This window comes from Mizuhopecten yessoensis, unplaced genomic scaffold (genome assembly GCF_002113885.1).
Source record: "Mizuhopecten yessoensis strain PY_sf001 unplaced genomic scaffold, ASM211388v2 scaffold8989, whole genome shotgun sequence".
Classification (NCBI taxonomy): domain Eukaryota; kingdom Metazoa; phylum Mollusca; class Bivalvia; order Pectinida; family Pectinidae; genus Mizuhopecten; species Mizuhopecten yessoensis.
The window spans coordinates 305,257-320,196 of NW_018407823.1; the positions used below are offsets into that span (position 1 = coordinate 305,257).

At 40.9% G+C, this 14,940-nt stretch overlaps 1 protein-coding gene and 1 pseudogene across 5 annotated transcripts in view; one reads left to right on the top strand and one right to left on the bottom strand.

Annotated features, from left to right (window-relative positions):
- LOC110456969 overlaps window positions 1–14,940 on the top strand; it is an 84,041-nt gene that overhangs the window by 9,931 nt on the left and 59,170 nt on the right. For all 5 annotated transcript variants that reach the window (XM_021508038.1, XM_021508041.1, XM_021508042.1 and 2 more), the window contains exon 2: window positions 9,895–12,564. In XM_021508038.1, coding sequence (XP_021363713.1) covers window positions 10,295–12,564 — 2,270 coding nt within the window. In that variant the 5' untranslated portion in view covers window positions 9,895–10,294. The remainder of the gene's footprint in view (window positions 1–9,894; window positions 12,565–14,940) is intronic.
- Window positions 6,355–9,696, bottom strand: LOC110456963 (annotated as a pseudogene).

Sequence of the window (14,940 nt, forward strand, 5' to 3'; positions counted from 1 at the left end):
ACTGAAATTTCAAAAATCTTCTTCTCAAGACCCAGATATGGTAGAATCAAATACTCTTCATAGATGGAAGGGTCTTAAGGTTTATGACCCTAGGGTCTCACGTTTACCCCCTGGGGGAGGGGGGGCAAAATGTATTATGGTTTATAATGGCAAATGATACTTTGAATATTACATGTTAATAACTTGATTGGAATTATAACCTTGAATTGACAGTTTGATACTTTGAAAATTTTGAGCCAACCCTACCCTCAAGGGCTGTAGGGTGGGGCTCAAAGGAGTCAGTGTGCTAAAATTTCTTCATTTTCCTTGTTTAGAATCAAAGGCGCTAGTTTCAAATCCTTTTTAGTCTGAAATCTGTATGCTAGATATTGAATAAGGTGGTTTTATTGTTTTATGTCACTTTGAATAATATTTCTGTTCATGTTAAAAACAAAATCAACTCTCTGTATAAATATATCAGGTGACCGTTAAGGCCCATGGGCCTCTTGTTTTATTTATTTCCATTAAACAGTAAAACTATTGCATGGGAACTTCAGAAAGTTTTGGTTTGCTGTCTAATATTACTTTTTTATGGCATTTTCATTTTCTATTATGGATCCTATTGTTTTTTTTTCTAAAAAAGATCTTGTCGCCCTAAATATCAAACCTGGATTTCCAATTCATTTTTATAATGATACCGTTTTGACAGTGTAATAGTTGGGTTTTTCGTACATAACATAGGATTTTTCTTATCTATGTTCACTTGTGGTTTGTATAAAAAAAAAAAAAACTGTTAAACTCTAAAGGGGAAATAAATATAAGTAAATAGATTCGCAAATGTTCGTGACATTGTCAATTTTCCCCAATTCAAGGGAGGTTTTAATTCCAAAAATATGTACAGTAATACAGTTTGTGTGGTAAGTGTTACAAGGCCGTATCAATTAGTTACTCTCTTGACCGGACACTTGATCTTACCAACAAAACACTTGTCATCCCAGCATTGCTTCAAGTGCCAAGTTAATCAAGAGGTCTGAGCAGGATGTGCTGATTACCTCCCTTTGTTTGTGAGTAATAGAGAGCAATTGTTCATTATAGTGGCTATAATTACTTTTAGAGAAGTTAAACTTCAGAAATATGCTCATAACAAAATAAAGTACTTCCAGTCTTATATTTAAGGTAAGAGAATTATATGATTATCAGTCTTCAAATATTTGTATCCTGTTCCAAATACAATTAGCCAAAATCTATTGTACTTGTATATATTTGTGTTTCTTGTTTTGCCCCTATCCTCCTACCATCCCATGCCACCTAAAAAAATGTCGGTAGATTTATTGGTATGCATGAAGTTTTCTTTTCAATTCGTTTTTACAGAATGACTTTTAGAAGATCTAGCAAACAATGATTTATAAGTGTTAAAAATAGAATCAAATTTAATTTGGCGATATAAACAGAATATGTATATGTATATTTATGTATATATAAATCTTTGCTTCTATATATGTATCTGTTTCATAAAAACTGTGTATATGTATTTTATTTCATAAAAACACATATATGTGTGTATAAATCACTGATGAATTGAAATCAATTAAATACGATAAATATACAGCATATACTATCCATGGCTGTATAATATAAGTCAGTTGGGACAGGCCTAGGGCAGATCCATGGCTGTATAATATAAGTCAGCTGGGACAGGCCTAAGGCAGATCCATGGCTGTATGATATAAGTCAGCTTGGACAGGCCTCGGGCAGATCCATGGCTGTATAATATAAGTCAGCTGGGACAGGCCTCGGGCAGATCCATGGCTGTATAATATAAGTCAGCTGGGACAGGCCTATGGCAGATCCATTGCTGTATAATATAAGTCAGCTTGGACAGGCCTAGGGCAGATCCATGGCTGTATAATATCAGTCAGCTTGGACAGGCCTAGGGCAGATCCATGGCTCTATGTAATATACATGTAAGTCGGCTGGCTTGGGACAGGCCTAAGGCAGATCCCTGGCCAGGGCAGGGCCTTGGGTACACATACAGGCACCACTATAAATTAAAACGTCTGTGACCTCAAAGATCTATTTGTAAATACATTACAGGTAAAATATACAGGTGAATTACCGGGCCCAACATATAGATTTTATTTCCCGATTGTTATGTGTATGTACCTATAGCGTGTATATCCAGATTTAATGTCATTATTGGATTGATATTTAAGTTATTAGATCATAAACAAATTAAAGGAATCAGTACGTAATTCCTGACTCCGAGATATTGTGTGCCAGGCTTTTTATAGGACCATTTTTGGGCCGAAATTCAGCCCAAATTCCAAATGTAAAATATTGCAATTATTTCCCAAAATCTCTTTAAAGTTTCTCAATTATTATTTTTTTTTAGCTTGTATTCAGCTGCAACATCTAAAATGAAACGATCTTTGATAAATAAGGATGTATTTTTAGTCTGGAAAATATCGATGGTTTCTGGTGTAATTTTGAAATATATTCCCAGTTTTTTAATGTGACTCATTTTTAGCTCACCAGGTCCGAAGGACCAAGGTGAGCTTATATTATAATTATGCCATATTGTGGAGTCCGTCATCTGTACGTCAACAATTGCTTTAAACGACTTCTTCTTCATAACCACTGATTGGAATTTAACTAAATTTGACTGGAAGCATCCCTAGGTGGTGGGGATTCAAAATTGTACAAATGGTGGGGCTGACCCCCCCCCAGGGGACTGAGGGGAGGGGCCAAAAGGGGGCAATTTGGCTATATTGCTTTAAGTGACATCTTCTCTGGAACTAAGAGATGGATATCAACCATATTTGACTGGAAGCATCCCTAGGTGGTGGAGATTCAAAATTGTACAAATGGTGGGGCCAAAACGGGCAATTTGGCTATATTGCTATAAACGATTTCTTCTGTAGAACTATGCCATGGATATCGATCATATTTGGTCGGAAGCATTCATGGGAGGCAGGGATTCAGAATTGTACAAACAGTGGGGCTGACCCCCTTGGCTAAGGGGTGGGGCTAAAAAAGTTAATTACTTGGAAATGGTTGAGATCCCCACCCTATAACGGTATATACAATTGCTGAGTATAAACAGATGAATGCACATATGCTTCCATAATGGCCTTGGGGACTGCCCCACCCTTGGAGACTTAACCCCTGAGTCACAGCTTGGAAACGGTTGAGATCCCCCACCCCATAACCATACATAAAATTGCTTGGCATGACAAATCTATTATTGTTATCTTTTATTTTAAGAAGCTGTCCGGTACACATTGCAGGATTATAGAGCTATAGACATAAAAATATTAATTATTTAACTCTTTCACCCCTAAAATATCATAATGAACTATTCAAACCTTTGAATTGGGAGAGTTCAAATGTGTCTCAGGGGTGAATGAGTTAAACCGGTATAGTATTGGTCATAATACCCAACATCTGTGGGACAAATTTTAGGGCATTCATATACGAGGCCTAGGCCTGCATGAATTGAAAACATTGTCTTTCCCGTAAGATGTTTGATCCTCGCCCATCAAAGTTTACTGGCGATCCAGATAAAACCGATACTTAGTGACGCCATGTTAAAAATTTCATGACCTTTCAAAAGAATGTTGAAAAAATTGGGAGGAAAACTGATATTTTCTTCATGGTACAATGCATTTCTTTACCCGTTTCTTCAGTAATTTGTTCAATAGGTGTAATGGGATGTAGGTTAAGTTACGTTATAGTACGTACTTTTGTTAAAGTCCGAGTACGTACATGTCTACATGTCTATCTGTTTACATGTCTACATGTCTACATCTATATGTCTACATGTCTACATGTCTACATGTCTACATGTCTATCTGTCTACATGTCTACATGTCTACATCTATATGTCTATATCTATATGTCTACATGTCTACATCTATATGTCTATATGTCTACATGTCTACATCTATATGTCTATATGTCTACATGTCTACATCTATATGTCTATATGTCTACATGTCTACATGTCTATGTCTATATGTCTACATGTCTATATATATGTCTACATGTATATATGTCTATATGTATATGAAACTGTAAAATTTAATTAAATCTTCATAAAATTGCATATTTGCCAACTTTTTGAAATTTCCATGGGGAGATTCTGCATGCTCAAAATTAAAACATAAATAAATGTGTGAATATATATACCCCCTAGAGACCAAAACAAACCTTTAAAATGACATACTTTTAAGTTGTTCTCTCAGAGGAAATCATTAGATCTGAGAATACAGGAATAGTTTAGCAAATTCACCGGTTGAAAATACTAAATTTAAGGGTCCAAAATCGGGAGTCTCCTTCCTAAATAGGGAGAGTTGGCAAGGATGAATTTGTTGTGCATATCAGCAGAATACATTTTCAAAAACCTTTGGACATTTTTCGTAGCCGGATTTTAAATCATTTCGTAGTGAAGGTCCCAGTCAAGTGTGGGTTTGTGCTCTATAGGAGAGTACCATGTAACTCTACCCTCTGTTAGCATGAGGAACAGGTTTTCAGTGAATAGCAAGTTAGCCTTCAGATTTAAAAACTTTTAATCTTTTGTGTACAGATGTGTGATGAATATGTGTAGAATTTAGTTCATTCAAATATCAGCAGACTGTTGGGTATTCAGTGAATGGCTGTATATATACATGTATATCTTTATACAATACAGTTTCATTTAAACGGTGTAACCTGAAACAGGAAGTTCAAAAATGCACACACCAGACTATTCATGTCAGTATGGTTAGTTTGACTGTAACTTTTTAAATGCCTATAAACATAAGATTTCATTTTTCATTATTTTTTTTAACAGTAGTAACCATTAAAGCTCTATCAAACGATATGTTTTACTATAGGAAATCTTTGAAAAAATGTTCAGGCTGCCAGAATTCGCAGCGTATTAATTAAATCTATGTAGTCGCAGAACTTTTAAAAACTAAAGCATAAAAATATTGACGTTCACACACAGGTTGTGTTTTTGAATGTTATGTCTGGTTTATAAATATTTAAGAAATGTCTAGTTATCTCCCTTGCATCAGAAAATGTCAATACATATATAATAGAAATGAAGTACCTATAAAAATATCAGGCTAGTGATAAAATAATCTGATAGTGTCTATATATATGTCTAGTGGTACGGTCACCTGTTACCTGTGTGGGTGCCAGGTGAGATAGCTACAGGTAAGACATCAGGTGATGATCCCTATATATGTATATATATATACAGGTAAATGTGTTACCTGTGTATTCTCATTTGCTGCAGGTGTCACACACTTTTACTTTGGTGTTTGACCGGCTGTAAGTTGATTCACCTGGGTCAGGGGTGCTCACACCTTAACGAGATACGGTCTCCTAGCTATAGTGATCGTTATATACGCCCAGGTGAGATACTGGACGAGCACACTTGACATCAAAAGAGATGGTTGGTGTGTTTATAAGCTTTCAGGCTTTAAGGATCCCTGTCCCGACACACTTTGGGATTTGGTATATACATACAGAAACTATATAACCTCCCCTCTGTTTCATTTTGAATATACCTGTACATGTAGCACAGTTGGGTGAGGACATTCTGTTGACAAGGTAGCTCAGTCGGTTAGACACTATAACAATAGTGGGTTCAGGGTTAGCACAGTTGGGCGAGGACATTCTGTTGACAAGGTAGCTCAGTCGGTTAGACACTATAACAATAGTGGGTTCAGGGTTAGCACAGTTGGGCGAGGACATTCTGTTGACAAGGTAGCTCAGTCGGTTAGTTACTATAACAATATTGGGTTCAGGGTTCGAACCTTGTTCTAGTGTAGTCCCGCTGAATTTTTAACTCCAGTTGGTTTTGTTGATTATCTTTTGCTAATTTCAGCGTTGCTGTTTTTTCATAAAAGTCCTGTAAGGTATTAGGTTTTCTCTTCAGAAATGATTTATCAAAGCCATATAGTCACGCTGGATAACAGTTTCCAATGTCTAGTTACAGTTTTTGGCAGTGGTACGGGGATCCTTAACTCATTCACCCCTAAAATTTCAAAATCAACTATTCCATCCTCTGAGTTGGAAGATTTCAAATTTGTCTTCAGGGTAGAATGAGTTAGATGCCGTACACATGTTCAGTGGCCCTGCAGTAATTCAGTATTCCTCAAGTGAAACAATCCAACATTTTTTTTTCTTGTTTTAAATACATGTTTTGCCTCAGTATAATACTAATTAGCAGCTTCATAACACATACACATATATGTATTTTATATAGATGATGACGTTTCAGCAAGATTGTGTGAAAAAACCCACCTTATATTGTATTTTATTCTACCTAAATAGGAAAAGGAACTGTTTGTATCCAGATCCCATTCTGATAATTCCAACCACATTTCTATCAGAAAGATTTTAAATTAAAATGAAGGACCTGTGGGTGGGGGGATGTGTAAATAAGGACCTGTGGGTGGGGGGATGTGTAAATAAGGACCTGTGGGTGGGGGGATGTGTAAATAAGGACCTGTGGGTGGGGGGATGTGTAAATAAGGACCTGTGGGTGGGGGGATGTGTAAATAAGGACCTGTGGGTGGGGGGATGTGTAAATAAGGACCTGTGGGTGGGGGGATGTGTAAATAAGGACCTGTGGGTGGGGGGATGTGTAAATAAGGACCTGTGGGTGGGGGGATGTGTAAATAAGGACCTGTGGGTGGGGGGATGTGTAAATAAGGACCTGTGGGTGGGGGGATGTGTAAATAAGGACCTGTGGGTGGGGGGATGTGTAAATAAGGACCTGTGGGTGGGGGGATGTGTAAATAAGGACCTGTGGGTGGGGGGATGTGTAAATAAGGACCTGTGGGTGGGGGGATGTGTAAATAAGGACCTGTGGGTGGGGGGATGTGTAAATAAGGACCTGTGGGTGGGGGGATGTGTAAATAAGGACCTGTGGGTGGGGGGATGTGTAAATAAGGACCTGTGGGTGGGGGGATGTGTAAATAAGGACCTGTGGGTGGGGGGATGTGTAAATAAGGACCTGTGGGTGGGGGGATGTGTAAATAAGGACCTTTGGGTGGGGGATGTGTAAATAAGGACCTTTGGGTGGGGGATGTGTAAATAAGGACCTTTGGGTGGGGGATGTGTAAATAAGGACCTTTGGGTGGGGGATGTGTAAATAAGGACCTTTGGGTGGGGGATGTGTAAATAAGGACCTTTGGGTGGGGGATGTGTAAATAAGGACCTTTGGGTGGGGGGATGTGTAAATAAGGACCTGTGGGTGGGGTGATGTGTAAATAAGGACCTGTGGGTGGGGTGATGTGTAAATAAGGACCTGTGGGTGGGGTGATGTGTAAATAAGGACCTGTGGGTGGGGGGATGTGTAAATAAGGACCTGTGGGTGGGGTGATGTGTAAATAAGGACCTGTGGGTGGGGTGATGTGTAAATAAGGACCTGTGGGTGGGGTGATGTGTAAATAAGGACCTGTGGGTGGGGGGGATGTGTAAATAAGGACCTGTGGGTGAGGAGATGTGTAAATAAGGACCTGTGGGTGGGGGGGATGTGTAAATAAGGACCTCTGGGTGAGGAGATGTGTAAATAAGGACCTGTGGGTGGGGGGATGTGTAAATGGGTGAGGAGATGTGTAAATAAGGACCTGTGGGTGGGGGGATGATGTGTAAATAAGGACCTGTGGGTGAGGAGATGTGTAAATAAGGACCTGTGGGTGGGGGGGATGTGTAAATAAGGCCCTGTGGGTGGGGGGATGTGTAAATAAGGACCTGTGGGCGGGGGATGTGTAAATAAGGACCTGTGGGTGGGAGGATGTATAAATAAGGACCTATGGGTGGGGGGATGTGTAAATAAGGCCCTGTGGGTGGGGGGATGTGTAAATAAGGACCTCTGGGTGAGGAGATGTGTAAATAAGGACCTGTGGGTGGGAGGATGTATAAATAAGGACCTATGGGTGGGGGGATGTGTAAATAAGGCCCTGTGGGTGGGGGGATGTGTAAATAAGGACCTGTGGGCGGGGGATGTGTAAATAAGGACCTGTGGGTGGGAGGAAGTGTAAATAAGGACCTGTGGATGGGGGGATGTGTAAATAAGGACCTGTGGGTGGGGAGATGTGTAAATAAGGACCTGTGGGGGGGGGGGATGTGTAAATAAGGACCTGTGGGTGGGAGGAAGTGTAAATAAGGACCTGTGGATGGGGGGATGTGTAAATAAGGACCTGTGGGTGGGGAGATGTGTAAATAAGGACCTGTGGGGGGGGGGATGTGTAAATAAGGACCTGTGGGTGGGAGGATGTGTAAATAAGGACCTGTGGGTGGGGAGATGTGTAAATAAGGACCTGTGGGGGGGGGGATGTGTAAATAAGGACCTGTGGGTGGGTGTGTGTAAATAAGGACCTGTGGGTGGGAGGATGTGTAAATAAGGACCTGTGGGTGGGGGGGATGGGTAAATAAGGACCTGTGGGTGGGGGGATGTGTAAATAAGGACATGTGGGTGGGGGGATGTGTAAATAAGGACCTGTGGGCGGGGGATGTGTAAATAAGGACCTGTGGGTGGGAGGATGTATAAATAAGGACCTATGGGTGGGGGGATGTGTAAATAAGGCCCTGTGGGTGGGGGGATGTGTAAATAAGGACCTGTGGGTGGGGTGATGTGTAAATAAGGACCTGTGGGTGGGAGGATGTGTAAATAAGGACATGTGGGTGGGAGGATGTGTAAATAAGGACCTGTGGGGGGGGGGATGTGTAAATAAGGACCTCTGGGTGAGGAGATGTGTAAATAAGGACCTGTGGTTGGGGGGGATGTGTAAATAAGGACCTGTGGGTGAGGAGATGTGTAAATAAGGACCTGGGGGTGGGGGGGATGTGTAAATAAGGACCTGTGGGTGAGGAGATGTGTGAATAAGGACCTGTGGGTGGGGGGGATGTGTAAATAAGGCCCTGTGGGTGGGGGGATGTGTAAATAAGGACCTATGGGTGGGGGGATGTGTAAATAAGGACCTGTGGGGGGGGGGTGTAAATAAGGACCTGTGGGTGGGGGGATGTGTAAAGAAGGACCTGTGGGTGGGGTGATGTGTAAATAAGGACCTGTGGGGGGGGTGATGTGTAAATAAGGACCTGTGGGTGGGAGGATGTATAAATAAGGACCTATGGGTGGGGGGATGTGTAAATAAGGCCCTGTGGGTGGGGGGATGTGTAAATAAGGACCTATGGGTGGGGGGATGTGTAAATAAGGCCCTGTGGGTGGGGGGATGTGTAAATAAGGACCTGTGGGTGAGGAGATGTGTAAATAAGGACCTGTGGTTGGGGGGGATGTGTAAATAAGGACCTGTGGGTGGGGGGATGTGTAAATAAGGACCTGTGGGTGGGGGGGATTATGAAATATACACCCATTCATAAGTAATCATTGTTTAATCTATATACTGCCTAATGACTTTATCCATTTCTTCTCCAGTTATCCTCTTAATTATCAGACTCAATTTCAGTTTGCCTTCCATGTGATTTTCAGATTTTCTTTTCAAACTAATTAATGAGTCATTGTTCTCAGAAATACAGAGTAACTATGTGAAATATTAAGGCCAAAATATTTTTTGTTTTCAGTAACCCTACGTACATGTTTATGTATACCCTAATTTTCTTTGCCTCCCCTAAACTTTTTATTCCCCCGCAATGAAATGGGTGGGACATACAGTGCTGCCCATGTCCGTCCCGTCTCGTCCCATCCATGAGCAGGGGCATTTATGTCTTACAGACATTTTCTAGTTTTAAAGTAAATCTCAAGGAAGGACTTGTTAAAAATAACTATAAACCTTACTAAAAAAATATACAATAAAATTTTCGGGAAACAGATTTGTTTTGCCTTCATTAAATATTTGGACCATCTTCTTTGCATACCATTCTTTGCCTTTAGTATCTGTTAATGTTTTCTGTTTTCAGATTACTCAACCAGGAGGTTCACATCCATAATGGCATCCTGGTGTTGAAGAAGACAGGATGGAGTAACCATAACAACCATCCTACGGTATCCAATCATATCCTCCCTTTTATCCACCGGACTCTCCTTGCCCTAATGTCGCCGAGCTCAAACTCTTCAAACGTCAAGTCGCCACATATTCAAGCTTATTCTCAGAATTCCAAATCGTGTTAAAACTGGATTGTGATTTTCTAACTTGGAGCATTTCTACCGAAGTGTATAAAGAATGTGTTTAGAAAGTGACATAGTCGAGTAGTGTTGTCGCAAAAAAAGTTGTATTCTGCATATTTCTGTACCTTTTCTTCTTCATATGAAAATACAACTTTGTTTATCATCGTCATCTCATCTGTTATCAATGGCAGGATGGCACGGAACCAGGACAGTCGTTACGACGTGTTGAGGGCAAGTCGGCGTAGAAGTGGAAGTGTGGTTGATGAAGTAGAAAATCTACCGCCCAGCGTAAAAGATGAGATGGAGACCCAGGAGAGTGTGAAATCTGCTCCAATCGTCAACGAAAATGTGTTCAATAACGGTGATGGAATTGGACGATCCCACGTTAAATTTCGATCCAACGTCAGCAAAATTAAGGAGATGTTCCAGACAGGAGATGATGTGAAGGCAGGAGAGACAAAAAGCAACCCGACTCGACATCCACCCCCAGTTCCCGAAAAGTCCCCAGAAATAAAAAAGAAAAAAACTTTTGATCTTTCGAGTATCAGAGCAGGTAAGGCTTTGTCTCCCCCAAGGTCTTCCGATCCGAAGAAGCTACTAGATGCGACGAATCATGTAGATAGGTTTAACTATACTCGTGCACTGTTCGCACGATTAGACCAACAGGCACGCGCTAACACACTGGAACCTGATCGATATCTAGCAAGGAAAACTTCGCCAAGAACTACTTCTCCATCCCCAATTCTTTCTCCTACATTGAGTTCTCCATCCAGTCCGGAAGGTAGAGTTCGCTCCCCTTCTGAGGATGTTCTTATTAATTCACATTCCGAACCTCTTGAAACTGTAGGTAAACGTCGTTCATCCTCAGAACCTGCAGACAGGGACGATTCTGTTCCGACATCGCATGGTTTTGGACGACGTTCTCGTGCTGATCAGAGACCAAACAATCTAGCCTTTCAACAAGATGTGATACGAACTGAGAAGTCTGCTCCAAAGCCGTCGCTTCCTCTACACAGTAATGCCCCTGGTGGGTTGTTATGGAAACGGCGACAACATTCGGATGCAAGTAATGATGAACACAAGTACGGTGTGAGTAGGTATCGCAAAGAGGAAAAACCTATGCAGACAGAATCTAGTGACACGGATAAAAACCATTCCCGAAACTATGACCTGTCAGTACAGTCCGGATACTCCGGCCGGACACGACAGAGCAGAGACGATACGAGGAGTAGATCTGGATCACATGATAATTCAGATTCATTGGCTAGTAACGATAAGCCTTCCAGTGATAGTGATTCGAGATCAGGTGGAGTAGTGCTACGTCGTAAACGTAAAGATGACAGTTCTTCGGCAGTAGCTGATGGCAAGAGAGTTAGTCGTGAAGAAATACAGGCAGCTTTGCTGAAGGCGGATAAATACTGGAAGCATGATAACAAGTCGGACTTCCAAGCTAAACGGAGGTCCTGGGAAGTGCGAGAACAAAAGTCGGATGTTGCGGATAGTTTCTTCGATTGGAAGAAGCACAAACATCAAGGTCTGCCCCAGAAGTCACGATCAATGGATGCATTAGATGATTCTGAACCTAGCAGTTCTAAAAAACAGAATTTCGTAGAAAGCATATCTGATGATGACGATGACCCACGTGTCCAAAATGGGGAAGTTAGTGGGGAAGGAAAACAAACGAAAGCTAGTGTCCGTGTAAACATTCCTCAACTTGACCTGACGTCGCGGGTCAGATCCGACTCCGAGTCTAGTGATTCCAAATCTGATGTCCAAGAATCTGGACAGCCTCGGACCAGAAAAGTGTCCTCCAACAAGCCAAAACCTCCGATTCCCACAAAACCTGCCATCGTGCCAAAACCCACGCCTGTTCCACGTAAACCACAGTCGTTCCTCAAGTCCAGCACTACATTAGAGGATGATGATGACCTGCCTCCATCATCAACCCCTCCCCCCATCCCAGACTCCTCCCCACCAGATGAAATTCTTGAGTCGATAACTGATGACACTTCCTTGGACGTTGAATTGTCGGAACGGCCTCCCCCTCCCCCGTATCCAGTCCCAGAAACCCCTCCTCCTCCCTATAGTCGAGCCCTTGGACAGGTCATCAAGTCCTCACCACCGAATTTGTCTTCAGAAGAACTGCCCTCTCCCCCGTCACCGCCACCACCACCACCACATGTTCCAAATACAGAGGTCGAAGAAGAGGTAATTGAGGTGAAGGTAACCAGCACGGAACAGTCTGCTCCCCTGCCAGAAGACCCGCCACTGTACGAAAATGTGGGCGGCGTGTCGATCTATGAGAATGTTGTGGGACCAGGGACGGTTTCAATGAGGCAGGGAAGAGTCCAACAAGGGAGAGAACTTGTGCCACCCTCTCCAGACGAGCCGCCACCTTCACCTGTTGTACGCATGGTCAAGCAGATGACGGAGGATGAGAGTGACCACTTTCAGACCAAACGGTAAGTCCATTTTTTGTCGACTATTGTAAAGAATTTTTGAAAGTTATTGTAATTTAGAAATTCTCTTATAGGTGAAAGGATCGTCATGTGTTACTGTCAGCTTCACAGAAAGGACACCAGTCATTCACCGAGATGTTATCCACTTATATTTATCTGTTTGAACTGGAACACTCGGGGAATAATGTTTATTTTTTAAAGTCTCATGAAATAAGATATTGATTCTATAACTTTTCAGTTAGTCTGAATCTCTATGCTAGCTCGGGTAGGTTGCCTCCTACTTGCAGAAGAGGACAAAGAGAAAATAGGGTAAAAGTTTGAAACGTGTTCCAAGTTAGCTAGGTGTTTTCTTGTTGGTACTGCGGTACCGACAAAGTCATGTCATAAACAATTGGCACATGAAGCTTTGGAAGGGTCACTCGTTGTTTCCTTTATGATGCTTGATGCCTATAGCTATTCCATTATGATTTTGAGTGTGGGTAGGTAGGTAACAAAACACATTTTTAGCTCACCTGGCACAAAGTGCCAAGTGAGCTTATGCCGTGGCGCGAAACGAAAGGCCTAGGGTGATAATATTTGGCCAGAAGCAAACTGAGATGAAGGGCTACAAAGTTTGTTAAAATTAATGACCTTCTCCCATTTTCAAGGTCACTGGGGACAAATATGTTAAAAACTTTAAACAACTTCTTCCGAATAACCAAAATGCCCAGGGTGATGATATTTGGCCAGTAGCATGCTGGTGTAAAGGGCTATCAAGTTTGTTCAAATGAATGACCTTCACCTGTATTCAAGGTCACAGGGGTCAAATATGTGAAAAACATTAAACAACTTCTTCTGAATAACCAAAATGCCAAGGGTGATGATATTTAGTCAGTAGCATACTAGGATCAAGGGCTACTAAGTTTGTTTAAATGGATGACCTTAAATCATATTCAAGGTCACAAGGGGCAAATATGTTCAAAATATTTTAACAACTTGGTCTGAATAACCAAAAGGCTCAGGATGTTGATATTTAGTCAGTAGCATGCTGGGATCAAGGACTACTATGTTTGTTAAAGTGAATGACTTTGACTTATATTCAAGGTCACAGGGGTCAAATTTGTTTAAAATCTTTAAACAACCTCTTCTGAATAACCATGGGTCCCAGGATGTTGATACTTTGCAAGTTGCATCCTGAGATGAAAGGCTATAAAATTGTTCAACAAAATGACTTAATTTGCCTGTAACTTTATTTTAGATCACTTTTAAGGTTACAGGTGTGAGATTTATACCAGGTGAGCGATGCAGGCCCATTGGGCCTCTTGTTCTAATTTTGCACAATACAGTCATTATCATGAACAACATAAATAAGTTGTTGAATAAATGAATGTAATTTGTAATAATTTTAGAACTATTTTTCAAATTGTATAGTGCTTTCTTAAAATGCACTTAAGTGATTCTAAGTGAGTGGATCTTACTAATTCAAATGGCTTAATTTGACCGTACAATGTTTCAGGTAGGGAGGAATTTTTGCAAGGTATATAAGAGAATAAGAAACACACATATATATATATTTGTTTAGTGCTAATGGTAGGTCAAGCTTGGCCTAACAATGTATTATATACCAGTACATTATCAACATCCCTTATAACAAAATGGAAAAAAAACCTGACAAAGGGTGGTCGAGTTACAGTAGATATCGCACTCGCCTTTCACCAAGGCGGCCGGGGTTCGATTCCCCGATCGGACATGAAAAGGTATGGGTTCACCACATGGAGTTTCTCCCACATTAAGACCCCCAGCACGCTGACATCCGAGCCAACAAAAGTGATTGATATAAGTAGTAATAACTTGTTTCATAATTGTTGTAAAATAGATCAAGTTTATATATTTTAAAAAAAGTGGAAAGATTGAGGAAGTGTAATATTTAATTTGACATGGATGCCTCTTGAAAGATTTTCCAATATTTCAGATTTGATATTATTTAAGAACTTGTAGGTTTTGTTTAACCAGAAGCACACATCCTTATTTTGATCTTACTCTTCAGAACTTTTGCTTGGCCTGGTTGTGTACCAGTAGTCGAAAAAATATTTGAAGTGAATTTGAGATTTACAACGGCAGTGAGTTTACCTCGTAGGCCTAAGTCTGCTTCCTAACACCAAAGAACATGTTATGGTTGAAGCATAGGGAAGCAAACACGAAAAATTATTTGAATTTGTTATCAATATTTTGTAAGTTTTTGGAAAATTTCCTGGGCATATGATGTGAAAAGTTTTAAACTTAAAAAACAGGACTGTCAAATCCCGAAAATCTTAAATGTTTCAGAAATTTAAGAAAAAAAATTTGGCTGAATAGAAATTTTAATTGGCCATGCATGGAGAAAGGACGGCTGTTTGCAAG